This window comes from Manis javanica, chromosome X, assembly GCF_040802235.1.
Source record: "Manis javanica isolate MJ-LG chromosome X, MJ_LKY, whole genome shotgun sequence".
NCBI classification, from domain to species: Eukaryota; Metazoa; Chordata; class Mammalia; order Pholidota; family Manidae; genus Manis; species Manis javanica.
This window is the reverse complement of record NC_133174.1, coordinates 107,847,416-107,868,471: the sequence shown is the minus strand read 5'-3', so window position 1 is coordinate 107,868,471 and position 21,056 is coordinate 107,847,416. Positions and strand designations below refer to the sequence as shown.

At 41.6% G+C, this 21,056-nt stretch overlaps 1 protein-coding gene across 1 annotated transcript in view; it reads right to left on the bottom strand.

The window, feature by feature from the left end:
• Window positions 1-21,056, bottom strand: part of LOC108388140 (dedicator of cytokinesis protein 11-like) — a 135,527-nt gene that overhangs the window by 78,107 nt on the left and 36,364 nt on the right. The window contains 6 exon segments of the mRNA XM_073227563.1: window positions 571-705; window positions 11,753-11,848; window positions 12,469-12,538; window positions 13,497-13,579; window positions 14,006-14,095; window positions 14,179-14,295. Of these exon segments, the coding sequence (XP_073083664.1) occupies window positions 571-705; window positions 11,753-11,848; window positions 12,469-12,538; window positions 13,497-13,579; window positions 14,006-14,095; window positions 14,179-14,295 (591 nt within the window).

The following is a 21,056-nucleotide window of genomic DNA, read 5'->3' as shown; positions in this document are numbered from 1 at the left end:
ACCAAAATAAGGCAGGCACATACATGTGAAACTGTGGAATGCTTAGCCTAGTGCGACTAGAGCACAAAAAATGCGTGAGGGGATGTGTGAGGTTAGAGAGCAGGGTAAGGCTAAATCGCTGTGGGCCTGCAGTGCCATACGAAAAGCTTTCAGTCTCGCTCTGCAAGCCAATAAATCAAGAGCCAAAGGGTTTGCGTAGGCAAGTGAAGGACCTCATCTATGTCTTTGGAAGGTGCATAGGCATAGAACAACAAATCAGAAGTCAGGGAGGAAGGCAAGACTCTAGGCAAGAGAGAATAAAAGGGAAAATGGGAGGAGTGGCAGCAAGAATGGGGAGAAGGTACGAGATTTCAAGAGGCACTTTAGAGCCAGATACCCAAGGACCGTGAACACTTGACTGCTAGCACAAAACACAAACGGGGCACTGAAGACGATTCTGAGGTTCCTAGTACGAAAGTTTCTGGTGGGTGGAGATGCCATTAACCAAGACAGAAAAATGCTGAGGTTCCTGATAGTCAGCCAATAAACATCTTCGAGAAAGAAAAAGAAAGATTCTTTCTATAGCCCTACCTGAACAACGTCAATGCAGGCGTCCAAGTAGATGCAACCTTTAGATTCTTTTGAATTTTTCTCATCTTTATAGGAATTGAGAATATATGAACCATCAGGAAGTTGAGTTAAGTAAAAATACCGTCTCTTGAATACCTATGGTGGAGAAAAATCAGCAATAATTTATCTGCTACGTACACATTGCACTTCAATACTTTTCTTTGAACTGAAAACCTTGAAGGGCTCGCCACAGGCATTATATCTGGACAATCTTCAGACAACTCTCGAGAAGTCACCAGGAATTATAATTACTTGCATTTTCTTTTAAGATGGAGAATATGAAGTCAAGTGATTTACTCTCAGTTAAATATCTAGAGAAGTTTTAACACTTCAAAGTTTATAAAGCATTTTTCTATCCATTTCACTAAGGCATCCTTTTCCCATTTACATTGCAAACCGTGACAGGATTCTTACCATTTCATTCACTTCACCACAAATCCAAGCATGAATATAAAAATATATTCACACATACACACACACACTCCTCCATCGTTATGTTCACCGCTCACCTGCCCATACCATACTCACCTCTGCGTTCCAGTGCTCCTGCTTCTGCCAAGTCCAGCTTATATATAATACATTCACAGGGCAACACTGAGAATCAGTAGTTGCTGAACGCCCTGAATGCTGAGATTTGAGTCAATAGGCCCGATAGGTTTGTGCCATCCATTTGAAATGCAAGATTCACAAGTTAAGGAGTAGCTTGTTGCTACAATTCACAGCGAAACCCATTACTCCCATGGGGAAAAGGAGGAAAACAATCTGCTTCATTCACGCTGCCCCTTTATTCTCCCTTAAAGAGTCTTCGACCTGATGAAGCAGGTTTAAAAAGGCAGGGGGTTGGGATTCAGAGTTCCTATGAATCTCTGCTTCTTTCAATAAGCCACAAGCTACACGCTGTGTCAGGCACTTGTTCTATACAGTAAAATTCCCCAGGATGATGGATCTAAAATTTCAGGGTGGGAATGGGAATAGAGACTAGGAAAGCAACTCTTGGTTACTGAGAAAATACTTCCCTATGCTTCCTGCCTTACAGAAGTTGGCTTTAAGATTTCAGCAGGCCATTTTAAATCACCCATCCGATTACCTAGTATGATCTCTGACTCTTTCAGGAACTTTTAATTATGGGAAGAGTATTATTTGGCAAGATGTTTCTGGAAAACTACTTAACTTCTGGAAAAGTACATGAAATATCAAAAGTTTATCTCTCCATAATGTAGGCGAAATGCGAAAACGTTAAGGGGCATTTCTCTATAGGAAAAGCAGTAAAAAGAAATTATGTGCTTGTAACTATTTTTGACTTGTTTAAATATCAATGATTTTGGAATGAATGATAAAATATACCAGTGTAAGGAACGACCCAACAGGTTAGACTGGTAAATGCTATTGCTTTTATTTCAGGGAGTAGCCATGTGGGCTATATGCTATCAACAGAGGGAGTCCAAGCAAAAAAATGCCACTTTGTTTTTCAATGCCAATCAAGTAAACTGTTGCTACGTTCAGATGCAAAGGTATAGAAAGAGGGTGGGTGAGTGTGTGTGAGTGATCTCATACTATGAAAATACATATATATATTCTCATATTTGATTCACCTACATTTAAGTTTACTGGAGCTATAACTGAAGAAGTCTAGGTATCATATACAAGGAAAATGTTAATCATAATGGTGATTTTACATATATATATATTATATATATATATATATATGTTTTCTTATTTGCATGACAGTGGTTCACATCTGTTATTAAAATGGAACCAGAAGACCTAAAATCCCCTACTGAGTCAATTTCACGTGAACAAAACACCAGTTTTAAAAATCACAATAATTAAACATGACAAAAATTAAAATACTTTCCAAACAAAAATTAATTTGAAAAAATTACAACCAGATTAGAACCTGAACTATGATCCAATCTAAAACTCAAAAGTTTATAGATTCAGTGCTACAGTTTGTAGAATCCACTCACAGCATCTCTAGCCAGGAACAAAGAGAGGGCCAAAAGAAGGGGAAACACAGAGCAAAAACATTCATGGCACAGAGTCAAATTATACTCTGTGAAATTTTTTTCATGTACAGATGCCTCACCAAGCAGAGACATTGTGTGGCAGCCACCACTTCCAAGATCAGCAAAGCACATCATTACAAGTAGAGACGGAAAGGGATCTGAAATTACAGTAAGTTACTTCCTATAACATTGCAATTATGTCTAAATGTGACACTGAGGTAGGTAGTGCATGAATCTGGAAAGGCAGCATATGTGTGTAAGTTATATGACCTTGATTCTCGTCCAGCACCCCTGCTCACCAGCAGGGAAAGTGCCTTCAGAACTCTGCTTCTCTGTTTCCTCACATGTAAAATGATCTTACAGATCATCTGATCTGATCCCGCCGTTTCTTTTATGACCTACAAATATTTTACTGAAATTGAACAAATAACACAGCAGCCTTTCGAGGCTTGGAGTCGTCCTCCCCAAGTGATTTCCTACAGGCTAGAAGCACACAGTTTGTACCATAAGGAACTATTTTAAAAAATCATTTCCATTGAAATTAGACTCTGCCCCTGTAACAACAGATCTATAAGATCTCGAAGATGTCTTCTCATTCTAATGTTCTGTATGTTGGGTTTCAACATCTGGGAACATCAGTAGAACTGGAATCAGAACCCTATGACAGTGACAAAGAGAATCTTCTAAGGTGCCTCTCAAAGAAGAAAGGGACATCCTACATCTCTCATGTGGAACTAAAAGGGAGATCAGATACATGACTTCCCTGACATTTTTTTAGATTTCCAAGCTGTTGCTATCTAGGGTACAGGTCTACATTGTTGTTTTTCAATTTCAAAAAGAAGACAGCTATAGTTCAAAAAGAATTACGCCATGTACAACAGTGGTAATTACATCGTATCTTTCATCTGAAGGCCTCAAGTCCTTCACAACCAATAGCTAATTATTTTAACATCACTTGGGGATCAGCAGCCTTACCCACATTTTCCCTGACGTCAAACTGAGAGGCTAAGAGCTCCCTCGGGCACATCAGTAGGATGGGAATCAGAACCCTAGGACGGCGACAAAGAGAATCTTGCCCAAACCCTCCAATGGCTTCCCATCAAGGTTAGAGTAAGACCCCAAATCCTCACCACAGCCTGGGATGACGTCCGGGATCTGGCCTCACGTTACCTCTTGGACTTTCTAATGATGCTGCTCCAGCTACACTGGTTTAGTAAGCTCCTTTGGGCCTTTGCACTTTCTGTTCCCTTGGCCCGGAATCCTCTTCCCCCACATAGCCACTTAGTTCACTGTCTTACTTCCTTCAGGTCTTTGCCTGAATCTCACTTCCTCTGAGAGGCCTTCTGTGACCGCTCCCCACCCTCATCACGGCACCCCATTTTATCTTTCTCAGACCACAATCACTACTCACTGTTCAAACATACCTTATTCATCTATCTGTGTATTTGCTGTCTGTCTCTTTTAGATTGTTACCGTCCATGTCTCATTCACTGTTGTATCCCTAGTACCCAGAACAGTGCCCGGACTCAAGAAAACTTTATAAAACAAGTGATGAATGAATGAGTAATTCATTCTCCAGGTCAGACGGTCTAGCAGTTTCATCAAGAATGGTATTTCTCTGTAATGACTCTATTCCTCCTCCTCCTCCTCCTCCTCCTATTTTTTCCCCTACATGGTGAACACAGCTGAAAACTCCCCACCTTAGTGAGAAGCATGGATCCCGGTAAGTGGCCCACTCAGACCACCCAGAAGAATCAAACAGAGAGGAAGCAAGTCAAGGAGAGAATTCTCTGGGATCAGGTCCTGCCAAGTCTCCTGAAGGTCCTCAGCTGTCCAGAGGACAACGTTTTGAATATTTACTGCATGACCGTTTCTGGAGCAGGAACAAAGAAAGGCCTTTTGTCAACTCAGTTGAACCAAACATCGAAGGCAGGAAGCTTTGAGCACCTAATATCCTCAAATTAGGAGAGCCATGTATCATTTTATATAATAAATCTCAAGACTTGTTTACCGAGAGAGTCGTTATTTACTGCTAAATTACATGAAACAGCAGCCCTGAGAAGGAATGCCCTAAAGGCTATTTAGCAAAGCAGGTAAGCCAGGAGCAATGTAGAAACGGGGTGGGGTGAGGGAAACTTACTTGTTTAATGTCTCAGAGCAGAAAAAAAAAAAAAAAAGAGGAAGCAAGGAAAAGGAGAAAGCAGGAGCAAGAGACATACTGGGTCTCGGAGCTGTTCTAAGCAAAGACGAAAGAAACGATAGGGAAGAGAACCCCATGACTTATCAGAAAACCGAGTTGCAGTTAGTTACACCAGCATGTCAGGAACTTCGTCCTGCTGAAGAATCCCTACCAGTAGGTTGGCAACCTAATATAGAACTCATCTCTCTCCACCATATCCTTTTACATTCCTATCAGGTTTCACTATGTCACATAGGTCTACTCTCTGGGAAACCAGTTAAAAATCCAATAGCTTTTCTTAAGTAATTCCACCATATCTGAGTACTGGAGATTTTTTTAACTACTGAGCTTGAAGCAAAGTCTAGCAGGAAGGGTCTACAATCCACCTTCTCATTACAGACAAATTATTTGGTTAGCTTTATTTCTACATGTCATGCCCCTGCTCAGATTGCCAATGACCGCAAATTACCCACATGGTAAAGCTCATGTGCCTGATCGGGCACTCCATATGCTCCCACAGTCCTACTAATATAAAATAACTACTGCCCTCATCTGTGGGGTGCTTACTACATTACAGTCCCTGGCTAAGTACTTTCCTCATATCGTACCTTTCAATCCTCATAAATAACTTTGTGTGGTAATTATTATTATCATCTCTGTGTTACAGAGAAACTGAGGCACAGAGAGATACCAAAGGACTAAACCAACTTTATCTCCCGACTACCCAACTCCACCTAACACACCTGCCCTGTGCGTGCTGCCTTCCACACCCACTTCCTTTCTGAGTCCCTCCTTTTGAGGTCCCACCTCCATCAAGAAGCCTTCTCTGAGCCCAGATCGCAGTGATCTGGACTCATATAGTACTTGGTCTCGAGACCACTTTAAAACAGTGTTTTTATTTTATGTCTCATCTCCCCAAACAGGTTTTAAGCTCTGCATGTTACACTTCTCTCTACCCTCTGCAATGCCAACACTTTATATTAATAACATATTCTATATACGTCTGGTGATGAACTCACTGATTCCTAATAGTGTCTGGCACATAAGCAGCCCCTAATAAATGCGTTTAGACAGTCACCAATGAATGGGGGAAAACAAAACATAAAACACAAGTTAGTGAGAAATCCCTTACCCATAGAATGAGTGCAATTCCTTTTGTTAGCTGTTAGAGACAGTCTGGTAGACTTGAGAATACAGTGCACCAACATAGCAAAAATAAAAGATTTTTCTCTTCCTTTTTCCAATAAACAGAGTGACCTTGGCCTTACAGCAATTATTTTATTACCTTAGGTGCTTTCTTAGGTAAAATGCTCTTTTGATGTGTGGTTCTCCCACTGCAGAAGGGAAAAAACCCTCCCATAACAGTTGAAGAATAAGTGAGGACTTTTAGACTCTGCATATATAACAAACGGCTCTCTTTTGTGCAGGGGAAAAAAAAAAAGGCACCAGATGTGAGTCATACATCAAGCAGCTGAACTTGCAACCCTGATAACATATACCAAGACACTTCGTTTAATTGCTAGAATGGGGAAGGGGCAGCTAGAAGAATGTGACCAAAGTGAGCCAAGAAGATGCATGAAGGTGGGTGTCCCAGGGGCTGGCCAGGAACCTGCACTAATTTTTTTTTAATGAAAAAACCACTCTCCAGATCAGATTCTTCCTTATTCCATATACCATTAGATCCCTTAGGAAACACAGTTTTAAATACCAGGGGAAGGTCATGTGCAATATCACAGCTACCTAGTCCTCATTAAATTCCTTCACTGATACACGGAAAGCACTTGAAAAAAGCAGATGCCTCTTGCAGCTACTTGAGAAAGACAGAATGAATGTAAAGGAATCGGTTTCTGTTAGGACAGTTACACAGGGATCGTTTATTAGTCTCGGTACCGTAAACTCCTCTCCAAAATTTTTCCAGGAATTTTAGAGTGGCACATGGGGTGCGTTCTCATTAGCTAAAAAGTACCAATCATGGAAATTAATCACTCATGACACGGCTTGTCTTGTTTTAACATGAACACCAAGAAAAAAGCAAGCTACGAGCTCTGAGTAGACTGGTCACTGCGCCCAGACAACCAACAGAGCTTTCGCAAGACTTGCACGATGCCAACATCCTCCTCGGTGAAAGGAGGTACTCGGGTACCGAGAACCGTGACTTAAGAGAGTAATCCACTAGCAGCCCTCCAGTGGCCTGGGTTCCTAGTGGCTGGTTTCTCAGCCAATGACAGGGGTGCCCAGCAAGCACTTCTGGGGAAATATGACAAACTGCAGAAAAGGATGCTGACTCTCTCTTGATAAACAACTGACTAGAGCGGGTGGAAAGGTGTGTACTACTGGGGAAATACAAATATTTAGTCCATAAATATGGGGTCTTGCATCTTCCAATATGAAGAACTCAGTTCCTTCTCTGGCCCCTTATCCCTAGGGCCCATCACAACTGACTGGAATGTACAGCTGGCCCTTGAACAATGTGGGTTTTGGGGCACCGACCCCTTGCACAGTAGCCTACTGTTGACAGGGAGCCTCACCAATAAGATGAACAGCCGATAAACACCTATTTTGCACAATATATGCATTCTATACTGCATATTACAATAAGCTAGAGAAAGGAAACTATTTTCAAATTGTCTCAAATCTTCAAAAATTTTTCAAATATATTTATTGGGAAAAATCCACATACAAGTGGACCCATGCGGTTCAATCCCATGTTGTTCGGGGGTCAATTGCACTTAAACTAAACTGTCTGACAGCTAGCTAGGGAAGTTCAACTTTCTAAAGGAGCCCATACATGAATTACTTTGGCTACATTATTCCTATCACGTTACAGGTCATGTGGCTGCTTTTTCTCAAAAGACCTCATAACCAGGAGTCTTCTGATTTTCCATTTCATCTGTTAGACTTTGCTGAGTCTTTCCTCACCCTCTTTCCTTCATTTTCTTTCTTTCTACCTTCTCTCATGACTTCATTTTTCCCTTCATTGCTATTAGATCCCTTTATCTCTGACAGTCAAAGTGTCTGGGGAAAAGACTCCAACTTGTTTATAAGAACCATGAAAAGCTGTACATAATTTCAAACTTTCCAAAGGATTCTACATAATTTTTTTAAACGCAGACATTTTTAAATGATAAAGACCCTTCAAACTTACACCTCACTTTAAAAGGCATCAAGCTGCCCTGCTTCAATCCCTGTCAACCCCAGAGGGAACTGCAGGCCAATGTCAAGCCACCACACACCAAGAAGGTGCAGAAAAAACAGGAGGGAAAACGCATGGCTCCTGTCGGCTGTTATTTGCCAGTGAGTCATGACTAATACCGAGATCCCTCCCCTGTGAGTTTGCAGGGGCTGTCAAAGCTTGAATTTTCTGATAGAAAAGGTGTTCGGCTCTCAACCCTGCGAGCTCTAGCCTTGTCGTGCTCCCTGCTAAAGCTACTGAAGCTTCTCACCAGTGTGGGCTGGAGGTCCTAGCAGGCAGGGGACTCCAGATGCACCAACGGTAAAACCGCCACCAGCATCGGGAAAGTGACTCAGAAGACGGTGTGCCCAAATCACCCTTCCGTGTGCGGAGGAGATGCATTAATATTCTTCACTTCAAGGACTAACACAGTGGAAACACGTATATAGAACTGTTCCTTTCAGAAGGTCTCAAACTGTCAGCCCTCTGCCTCATATTTCTCTCTGCCTTTCCCAACTCTCCAAGAGCAGGGTCAGCTGCTCATCGCACTGTTAGGGTTGGCCTCCCTCCTAGGCCTGAGCCAATCCAGGCCTGAAGCAGAAAGAATGTGTATGACGCCCCCCATCCTGTAACAGATCACCTAGAAGTGCAAGCCCCCTGCCCACCCCCCACCCCCGTTCACAGCCCATGCACCTCAGTTCACAGGGCTGGACTTCCGCTTCAGCCCTCATTCCAAAGTCCAGCCTGGCAACTGACTACAAAGCTGCTCTCCACGCCCCACACTCTGCCGGCCTGCTCGGCATGTTCACATGCCCTCCACTTCCAGAGAGGCAGAGCACAGCAAATGCTCCACGTTTCACCTAACTCCAACTATGCTGAACTAACGAGCAGGTGAAACACAATTCCCACAGGAGAAAGGTATCTTGGCAAAATCCCTGACACTGTGAATGGAATCTGGCTGAACCTTCCCTCTCATGCCCATTCTGACTGTGATAAACCCTGAAACACAACGCTACTGCTCTGGCTTAGGAGGTGGAACCAGGCGAATACAGGATATATATATTTAGCCTCCAGAACTCCAAGATGGAGATGCATAATCCATAATGGAGAATAGCTGGGACAAATGAAATCGGTAACCAGAGAGAATTCCCAAATCTCATCTTTTTAAAGAGCTACGTGGCACATACGACCAATTTGGTTTATTCTTCTTTTCCTTCCTTGCCCTACTGTTGGGTAAGGGTTTTAAAAAGAAATGTGGGGGTTTTTTTGGGTATATGTGAATTATATCTCACTAAAAAAAGATAATAAGTGGCCAAAATGTGAACAGCTGGGGATAAAAAGAGGCAAAGCAACAAGCATAGCTCAGCAGCAGCAGCCGCAGAGCAACAATTAGCTGGAGACAAGCAGCAGCTGTCCTCTCCAGCCAGACCACGTGGTTACCAGGTTGCCTCAGACCCACCACCCACTTCATGAATTTATGGTTCCTGCCTGGCCCCTGTAAGTGGTGGAATTTGCAACCTCCATAACACACAAGCTAAACAATCGATCTTTGATTACCTGACTGAACTAGTTTTCTATTGCCACAACAGATCACCACAAACTTAGTGGCTTCCAACAGCAGAAACGCATTACCTCAGTTCTATCTTAGAAGTCCGGCATGGCTCTCCCTGGGCTAAAATCGAGGTTGTAGCAGAGCTGTATTCCTCTCTGGAGGCTCTGGGAGAGAATCCATTTCCTTGCCTTTACCAGCTTCCGGAAGCTGCCCACATTTCTTGGCCCGTGGCTCCTTCCTCCACCTCCGAAACCAGCAACAGTCTCTCTCTCTCTGATCCTGCTTCTGTCCTCACATCTTTGTCTCTCCTCATCTGCCTCTCTCTTCCACTTATAAGGAGCCCTGAGATTACACTGGGCCCATCTGGATAATTCAGGATATCCTCCCTCTGCTGATTAGCAATTTTAACTCCCTTTCACCACGTAAGGAAACCTTTACAGTTTCCAGGGATTAGGGCACGGCCACGGCCGTCTTTGGGATAAGGAGGGGGTGGGGGGGGGCGCAATTATTCTGCCCAATACATCAACCAATGTGTATTTCACGGATTATCAAGAAAATAAAAAGCATGTGCTTTTACAGACAACTTCATTTCGATTTATAAATATGGGCTTCTAAAAGCAGTTACATGTAGAGCAAATTTTAATTTCAAGGCCTTAGGATAAACTCACTATTGAAAGGAATATTGTGCTGAACTGTTTTGTAAAGATATTAATTCCCCAATGTCTTGTTTCATGAATCCAGATTCCCACACATCATATTTACTTCTTAATCTGGGGCTGTAGCTTAAGTATGAATAAAACATTTTAATATTTTGGGAATGTTAGGGGAAGGGAGTGGAGGAACCATTTTCTGATAATCTGCACAGAATTATAACCTTCACACATGCTGATAAATCTGATAGGAAATACATTATAACAAAGAATGGGGTCTCGCTCATTCAGCTAGTGAGCACTGACAGTATGCCGATTAAGAGCATAGGTTCAGGCATCAGCCCGCCTAGGTTCAAATCCCACCTCTGGAAACTTGGGGCTCTGTAACCTTGGATTAACCACTGAATTTCTTTGTGCCACACTTTCCACATCTGTAAACGAAGAATAATAATAGTACCTATATCATAGGGCTACCATGAGGATTAAATGAGATACAGAATACAAAATACTCAGGGTGGTGTCTGGCACGCAGTAAGTCTGCAGTAAATGGATCTTCTTATCATCACCATGTGGTGAGGCCCCAAGCATAGGGGCAGGAGACATACAGGAAGCGTACCACAACTTGGATTCATTATTTTCAGGGCTTGAAAATGAAAGTGAGGGCAGGATATGACCACTAAGTGGAAAACAGCAGGCAAAATATTAAATTGAGATAAAATTTGAGTCTCCCCTTGGTAGACACCCATGGTTTCTGCTTGCAGGCTATGAGAAAGACAGAATGACCTTCAACACTTAATGGAAGTGTGAATCATCCTTAGCAAACCACATGATACTATACTGAGTCTCTGAAAGAACAGTTTTTGGTATCAGAGAATAATTTATTTTTCTGCTCAGAATCTTCAAGTAGCCTATCAGTTTTACCCTTGGACTTTTAATGGCTCTTCACAGACTCCTGAACAAAAGCAAAGCCAACCTCGTGTCCAAGGCATTCAAGGCCCTGCACAATTTTATCCCCCTCTGTGTTTCCACCCCCATCTCACGTAAACCCTGTACACAAACTCACTATTCAGGTCAAACTGCCAAGCTCTCATTCTAACAGCACTGAAGTATCAGTCTGTGTATTACTTTGGTATGTTTCTTATTTAGTCCAGAGGCTTTTGGAGGCCAGGAACTCCATCTTAGATATCTGTATTTTACCCACAGTGACCAGCATGTAATAACAAGCACCTCATTAGTATTTGCTAAATAAATGGACTACCCTATCCCTCCATTCATCCCATCCATTTCCCCCACAGGAACCTTTGATGCCCTTGGGTTTCAAAGCTCTTTTCTTCGCTCAACTGACAGCCTCCTTCTTTAAACTTCCTGATTCAGAATAATAATTACATTTCTTTAAAAAGCTGCACTTCTAAATGTATCCCAGAGTTTCAGATTTGGAAAATTCTATACACCTCTGAGAATCCGCTCATTAAAAGTTTGTGTGCCAGGGCTTTTGTAAAAATCTTTGAAAAAGTATTGTTTCCAGACAGGCTACTGATGACAACATCCTTAAAATGAGGAAGTAATATAATAATTACTTCTTACCTTCATCGTAACCGTGATGGTGCTATTTACATTCGCTTTATGCAACCAGCCTTGTCTTATCACACCGCCTTTCTGAGAACATAAAGAAGATGAATCCTGAAATAGAGTAAAAACCATCAGTGAAACAGCAGCCAGCCAGCCATCTAACCAAACATTTGGGGGCACAAACTAGGCCCTGCCCCATTTTCTACCGAAAGCATCAAGTTCCCTCTCCCCCACGTGAAGAGATGCCTGATTAAACTTGAAATCGTTGACTATAGAATGAAAGGCTCTGCGCTGCGCACACAGTTAGGCACGCAATATTTACTGAGTAGTATGGGCTGTCTTCTGGAAGAGTCTTCTGTATTACATAAACAGCCGAGCTGCACCTCAAAATGTCACGGACATCCGCGCCATCTGTCCCAAGAGGGATCTATCAGGCAGGAGAGTCCAAATGAATCACCACACCACATGCCCAGTGTGGGGAAAAAGCAACTCCACAAGCATGTCCCACAGGTGGAAAAACATGTTTATATACAAATCGTAGCCCATTTCACTTGATCTTTCCTGAACTCCATTTGGAAATGTAACAATTTTTGTTTTAATTTTTAAAAACACTCATTGAGCTTGAAAGCTGGCCACAGATTATTCAACAACAATTCTTTCCCTCATCTTTTCTCAAGGAAATCTCAGTGAAGTGACCTGGAGAACATCAGCACGGCGGCCCCCATCTTTACCTCATCTTTCTCACAGTCCTCATCAATCTCAAATACATGATTGGGAATCTTTTCTGGTCTCAGAGACTTGCTGAAAATGCAAGAGAATTGTCTTAGATGCCGAACAGAACAGACAAAAAAACACAAGGAAGCTGAGTAGACTTCTTTCTTTCACAACCAAGAAAATGCCAAGGCATGAGGAGAAACTCTTCTCCCCTTCCCAAATCAGATTTTCCCCTCTGACTAAACTACGTTATCTTTTACGTAAGGGCCCTACGTGTGCAAGTCAGCAGCAACGCTTTAAGTACGCCAAGATACTTGCAGGGGTCGGGGGAGGGGGCGGAAACTGCCAGAGCTGTTAGTGGTGTGGCAGAACCGTTATCTTTCCCCAGGTCAAAAAGCCACTAGTGTAATTCTGGCTCTTGCATCTGTTTGCTGTATGAACTTGGTCTGGTCATCTTAGGAACTGTTTTCTCCTCTGGGGAAGTGCTTTAAGAATTACGAGAAGGCTACGGTCTTATTCCTCCCCAAGATTCTCTTCTGGGGTTAGCAGTATCATAGACGAGAAAAGGGAGGGCTCCAGTAGACTGAGTGACTGGCCCGAGGCTAGTAAGTGGCAGAAATACAATTTGAAGCCTGACAGTCTGGCTCCTGGGCCAGTGTGCTCAGGACGGGCCCACACGTCAACTTCCAGAGATGCACTTTTGTCAAGGGAGGTCTGGGGTCATCAAACTGAACCTTGTAGTTTCCTCACTGACACCACTGGAAAATGCTCACTGCATTATCCAGAATCGAATGAAGATGACTTGATGGTCAACATACATACACCAAAGCCAAAAAGTGAACTCACACTTTTTGGCCAAGAATTTCAGGTAGCCAAGTTAAAACATACTCAGTCACCCCCAATGTATTTACCAAATATGCTTGGGTGTTTGAGGCTCTTCTTTATTATAAATTAGAACACAGGTTTCACAAGTGGCTTCAAAAAAAAAAAGGTAAAATGTTTAATCTCTCTCCTCTTGAAGGTTTCCCTTGAATTCTAAACTTACCATGGCAACATTCGAAAGTCCCCAGAGAAGTCTTCATACTTGTAGTTTACCACATGCCAATCTGTGCTATAGGTTTTAATACACTGAAAGAAAACAGGAATCTTTTACTTGAAATGTAGGGAGAATACACATATATCCAGTTTTTTAAAGTCTAGTAATAAGCTGACAGGCATTTAAAAATCATCTGGGAAATGGTGGTACTGGGATCTTCCTTTGGGGATTAAGTGTGTCTCCCCAGACCAACGGCAGCTATAAATCCCAATCCCAATAGGCCCTTTTGAACTTAAACTCCAAGACCAGAAAGTATTTAAATCCAAAAGAAGAGAAACAAAGACCATGTGCTGCTTGGGAGAGTACATACATAAGCTGTCTCCTTGGTAGCACATCACACAGACTTGTTATGTAGGTCAGCTGAGTTACAGTAATTTTATTTTCCACTTACGTTAAAGAAAGAAAATTTATCTGGATATGATGAATGTTCCCCTGGGGCCTGCCTCTGAGGGTCTTACCTCTTTGACAAACAAACTCTGGGCCCTTTCCTCAGCATCTTCTGGTACAGTGGACTGCACTGTTCTGTGCTGACGATTTATCACTGAGATCTAAAAGACAAGGAACATTCTTGCTGTAAGAACCGGCTTGCAAAGAACAGTTCTTCTCTTTAAAGACATGTTTTTGAACTCACAGATATATCTTCCATCGGAAACATAAGCAGGTCTCTGAGGGGGTCGCTGTAAATCTGGGTTTTTCGTTGGGTGATAACATTCTCATAGTCCAAGGGCTCAACAATTTTGGTCTTTTCCTTAATAGAAGACAAAAATAAAGTTAATACAGTCAAACTCACACGAGACGAATTCCTCTCCATGTGCTGAAGATTCCTTATTTCACAAAAGAAGGGATTATTGATGGTAACAAGCACTTAAAGGAGTCACTTTCCCAAGAGAAATATTTTCCATGACTTTACACACACCACAAACACATACACCCACGAGCTTCTCTGCTCAAGACAAGAGTTCTGGAGAGATAGCACTGCACTCTGCCGATCCATGTGCCTTCCAAGAATTTAATGAATTTAAGGTGAAACAGAAATTGGTACATTTGGAAGCCTGTCAGTTGATACTACTGACTATGAACTATTCACTTGTTAACTGAAGGGGAGGAATAGCAACATGTATGTGCCTCTGCTATACGAGGGACGCCATCCAACGGATGGTACCAGGGTCCAGCGGAGCTGGGGCAAGCATGGGTCCTGGAGATGCTTGATCCAGTGGGCAGGGCATCAAAAGGGTGAGGTTCGAGGTGGCAAAGTCAGTGGATCCTGTCAGACTTCCAGGCGACCTGGCCATTGATGGTAGGGCCCCAGCCTGAGGCTAAGGTTACAAAGAGCAAGGTCAGTGACTCTGAGAAATGAGGGCACGATTTATTAATAAGAGTAATCATAGTTAGCATTTACTGAACTATTTCTATAGGCCAGGCACTGTGCCAATGCTTTCTCTACATTTTCTCATGTGATACTCGTAAGAACACTATGAAATAGGTTTAACTCCTCCCATTTTACAGGTGAGGAAACCCTGGACTCGGTCAGGTTAAGTAACCTGGCCCCCTTCAGATCCGCCACGCAATCCTCGGTCTGTGACTACAAAGGCTCTGTTCTTTCTACCTCATGAGCTTTCCCTCTCCTCAGAAATACACGAAGGTACTGATGTGCAAGACACTGACCTTGGAAAAGGTTCTCACCACCTACCTTCCTACCATCTTTTCCTTCAATGAACTTACCACCATCTAATTAATACGCCGTCTATTTTACCTCTCCACCTATTCGAGGGCAGAGATTTTCCTTTATTTTGTCCACTGTTATAACCCCAGCACCTAGCCCAGTACCTGGCACGTGGCAGGCATACAATCCTTAACTGTTGAAAGAACTTTGGCATATTCAGATTCTACCAGTACCATGTCTTGACACACTATTCTAAATCAAGGTGGGTATATATATTAGTGATTCCTAATAATAATCTTATTTAAATCGAACTGTTTCTCTTAAAATTTTTATAATAAAAACTGCATAAAGAAAACCTGAATGTAAGATATACTAAATCTTAGTTTAGTATCTTAGTGGAATTAGAGTTGTATTTACACACACAGTATTTGAAGCGGTCCCCAGTATAGTATACGCACACAATCCTCTGGGAGAACAGTTTTTATACATGGCTCATAGTAACATCACAGCTATAATGCAGTTCCGTATCTGAAGGGCATCTCTGAGTTCCCTCTACAAGATTAAAGATTAGAGTAAGCCACTCTAACCCATGAGCATCAGTGTTCAACAAGTCTAAGGTTCAACAAGTCTAAGAGATCCTAGTAACAAAACACTACAGAGATTCCTCATGAAATTCAAACTAAAACTACCATATGATCCAGCAGTCGCACTTCAGAGTACATATCCAAAGGAAATGAAATCAGTATCTCAAAGAGCTTTCTGCACCCCCATGTTTACAGCAACATCATTCACAATAGCCCAGATAGGGAAAAAACTGAAGTATCTATCAACAGATGAATGGACGAAGAAAATGTGTGTGTGTGTGTGTGTGTGTGTGTGTGTGTGTGTGTATTTAACTGCATATATGTGTGTGTGTACGTACACACATGCAACTAAATATAATTCACCCATGAGAAAGAAGGGCACCCTGCTATTGGCAACGACATGGAATGAACCCGGAGGGCATTATGATAAGTGAAATAAGTCAGGGAGAGAAAGACAAGTAATGTATACCAGCATTTATATGGTGTGTAAGTCCGGGGAAAGGAAATCCCGGGGCAAAATGCCTCTAAAAACCGAAATCAGTCAAAGGGAGAGATAAAGTTTAAAGCCCGTTTATTGCTTACAAACTGCAGTCCAGCGCCATGTCTCTCTCCCCTGCTCCACTGCGGAGGGAAGGAGGGAAGGGAGGGAAGGGAGGGAAGGAGGGAGGGAGGGAGGGAGGGAGGAAGGGAGGAAGGGAGGGAGGGAGGGAGGGAGGGAGGAAGCCCCTCCCCTTCAACTCTCAGGTTCAGACTCGCCCTCGGTAGTCCAGTTAATTACCCAGTGACAAGGAGATGAACTTCTCTCCACCCCCGAGGATATGCAGATGCACTAAAGCGAGGAGAGATACTCTGGAAATGTTGCAATTTTACCCACAATGTGAAATCTGACACACAAAAAAGGAGAATGCAGTAATTAAAGCCCTCTTGCCAAGGGCTGGGGGATGAGGGAAAAGGGGAGATGTTGGTGAAAGGGTACAAAGTTCCAGTTATAAGATGAATAAACTCTGAAGAGCTAATGTACAGCATGGGGACTATAGTTAATAATACTGTGCTGAATACTTTAAATTTGCTAAAAGACCTTAAGTGTTAACAACAAGAAAAGTAACTACGTAAGGGGATAGACATGTTAACTAACTTGATAGCAGCCATCATTTCACAGTGTATACATATATTAAATCATCACCCTGTACACTTTTAAATACATACAAGTTTATTTTTTCAATTGTACCTCAGTAAAGCTGGTGGAAAATATCCTAACAAAAATATACTTCAAGTCTTAAATTTAGATTTGTAGACCCATGAGATCAAATCAAGCTGATCATCTCTATCACATCTATGAATACTAGCGCCAAATGAGTGGAAATGGAAAATATTCCTATTTGGGAACTTAGATTTTCTGAAAGTAAAATTTGAGCCCTGCCCCCCCCCACCACCACCACCAAACACACACCTTGTTCCAAATCCACTGTGTTTTCATGGACCCAAGTGAAAGGGCTCTGTGACCCCATATTCCACGTCTAATATTCACAGTCTGCAATTTCTCAGAGCAGTTAAATGCATAAAGCTCCATCTAAGGCAGCAAGCCTTTCTTAGGCACTGAAAATACTTTCCAAGTCTTGCTTTTGGTGCCAACTACCCTCTCAACGCACACTGAAAAAAAACAGTCTTCAAGTTTCAATGTTTAACCTGTTGATTTAGCACCTGTTAATCTCTCTGTACAATAATTTCTCAAGTGCCTGCTCCAAGTAACTTTGAAAAAGAAATGCAAAATCCTCCTTAAGTTTTCTAATGGAGTTGTCCGATTAATACGAAAAAGCGTATGTCCAAATGAATCATTTTTTAAACGCACAGTATGTGCCTTCTGAAAATGAAACTTACAGCTCTCTCCATGTGTTTTGGAAGTCACATACTCATGTTAGGAAACAAGGTTTCCCCTTTTCATTTAAAACTGCTGAAACTAAGCGCTCTGGGTCTTCATTCATCTTTCCTTTGTCAGGGGTACCCTGATTGTAGAAAAAGTTGGAGTGGCTATTCTGGGTCCCACAAAGGTTCCCCTAACAGAAGACTTAGGTCTGTGAATCAGGCTTCATCTCTATAATAAAAGGATGAAGGACTGAGTGCCCCCCTCACCTGCCTTCGATCTCATTGTTTTTCTCCACCCCTCTCCCCAGCAGGCATTAAAAGCACAATTCAAACTGGAAGCTGAAGAGAGAAGCTACAAGAGGAGCCAGCACCAAAAAACCATACCCCCTCCATTTCCCTTCCAGGAGCATTTAGCTGTAACTCTGTTGGCAACAGAGACTTGGAGAACCTTCACTTTTTAGAATTATCATGATTTCACAGTGGCTTTGCCCTGCACTCTAGAACATATCTCCCTTATCTAACTTTCCTATTCAGCTTTATCATTTATTATTAGATGTATAGCTAAATAAATAGAGCTGCTATCACCCACAACAAGAGTCTTTCTCTCAGGTTTGCTATGCTTCCTTCCTGCTAGTAGTTGACACACTGCCTGGCCTGAAAAGGTGCTTTTCCAGAACTCAAGAAAACTCTTTTGTCAAAATAAATGCTACTTCAGTTGGACAATATCCATCATATCATAGACAAATTTTCACAAATGCCTAGGGTGCCTAAATGGTTTTCTTGGCTTCACTGGAGATGGATGGTAATTATAGATTTGCTTTGTTTATGTCACCGTATTCCTATTATGTTAATATGTGTGTGCAAATTAGTTAGTAGTTTAAAACCTATGCATACTTAAGGTACTGTACAAGAAGATATGTCAAAGAAATAATCAATCCTCCCATGTTTCCTTCCATATGCTACATCTGTAGCTTTTCTTCTTTCTTCCTAATTACAACCCTTAAATAGAATTCGTGCCTCATATCGAATTTACCGAGTATCATAATTCCTCCAGGTGGTAAAGATACCTCGAGACAAGTGCTGGGCATAGAAGCCACAGGGCATAAATCTGCAAAGAAATAAAAAGCTAACCTTTTCAAACAATATGGCTTCTCTCTCACTTACCAACTTTACATTTCCCTGTATGGCCCCGGAAGATGACTGGTTAGCCAGAGACGGGTAAGATTCCTCAAGGGAGGAACAACCTAAGACAGGCACAGTCGCAGGGGGGCCATCAGGTGAGAATTTGGGGATCAACAGAGGTGAGGCTCAGAACCTCACACCCCCCCCCCTGCTTTGAGAGAAATCTTCTGCATCCGTGGATGTTTTGCTGCCCTTGTCTAGCCTGGATTAATACTTAGTCCATAGGCACACACCTGATCATCTGATCATCTACATTTGCCTTCTTACAGCACTAAACTATGTTTTCTACCTTTATCTTGCATCTACCTACCACTTCAGCATTTTATTAAAAATAAAAATAATAATAATAATAGGAGAAATGTGGGATCAACATATAAATCAAGTACAAAAATCAAATGAATATTCATATTTGACCTGATGGTTTATAGGTCATATTGCATGATCAAAACCGAAAGTTTCTGTGATGAATGCCCTTGTACTGTTCACCATGTAAGAATTTATTCACTCTGTAAGAATTCGTTCACCATGTAAGAACTTGTTCGTTATGCTTCAGAAGATTGGAGACTGACGAGAATTAGGCTTGAGATGGATTAATGATTGTACATTGAGCATTGACCCCCCTATACTGAATTTTATTGTTGTTAACAACCATTTGATCAATAAATATGAGAGATGCCCTCTCAAAAAAAAAATAAAAAATAAAAAAATAAGAAGAAGAAAGGGAGAAATGTGGGATCAACATATAAATCAAGTACAAAAATCAAACGAATATTCATATTTGACCTGACTGTTTATAGGTCATAATGCGTGATCAAAACCGAAAGTTTCTGTGATGAATGCCCTTGTACTGTTCACCATGTAAGAATTTATTCACTCTGTAAGAATTCGTTCACCATGTAAGAACTTGTTCGTTATGCTTCAGAAGATTGGAGACTGACGAGAATTAGACTTGAGATGGATTAATGATTGTACATTGAGCATTGACCCCCCTATACTGAATTTTATTGTTGTTAACAACCATTTGATCAATAAATATGAGAGATGCCCTCTCAAAAAAATAAATAAATAAATGCTACTTAATAAACAGTCAAATCCAACAGCAAGGTCCCACTGTGTACGTCTCTACGGTCATATAGCCATGTTAAGTAAAAGGCAAGGCATTTAAACAATCTGGACAAGCAAGCATATGTTTCAGTCTTCTCTTCCCAAGTAGTGACGGGAAAACTGTCAACCTCAATCTGGAACCGATGCCGTTTTCACCATGAAGAAAACAAAACAAAACAAAACAAACAAAACAAAACAAAACAAAACAAAACAAAACAAAACAAAACAAAACAAAACAAAACAAAAAAACCACCGGTTTGCCTTTGAAAGTTCTCACTCACTAAGCAGTCTTGAAATAACTTGCTAGTAAGATAATAACTATGTTTCTTGGTTGTTGTTTCCCTTGAAGATTGCTTTGCAGTCTTAAGAAGCACTTTTAATATATATATATCCTACCTATTCCTTACCAAATTTTTCTTACCTATTTCTACCTCTCAAGTAGAGAAGGCAAATACCATCATCTCAACGTTATGCATGAAATTGGCTCAGAGGCTTAAGTTCAGCTGTCTACATCCAACAGCAGAACCAGAATTCAAAGCTAGGTCTTCCAACTCCTGCTCATTTTTCTTAGCAGTGTTTCCGAAAATCAAACTTATTCACAAACAACCTTCAAGATTTTGGGCACACCTTCTGCGCTATCCTACACTTTATTTTTTGTTCAAATCAAATCTCTTCTTCACGGAAATACATGTGTTGAAATAGTAAGCTTTCTACCGCCCCTGGAAAGGAAAAATGGGTATTTTCCTAATTTCTAATAAAGTTAAATTCAAAATCTCAGTCCTGGTACCGCAGTGTGAACAAAATGCACTTCTTCCAGGCTGACTTCAGCTCACTAAGGACCAAATCTAAATGGACGTCCAGGCTGTAAACCCTAACTGGGAAGAATGCATGATTCTACAAACTGAGGTGACCTTCCCATTTCTAACACAGAAAAGACAGACAACAGTACAGATTTGGTTACAGTCTGCTTCTTGGTCCAAAGAAAGGAAACTATGGATCCTAACTGGGAGTCACTGACAGAATCAAATACTTAGACTTCACGATTTTGTGGTGGTTCCTCTACATTTGCTAGACAGAGGAATGACCTTTCGAGATCTTAACTATGTATGTATA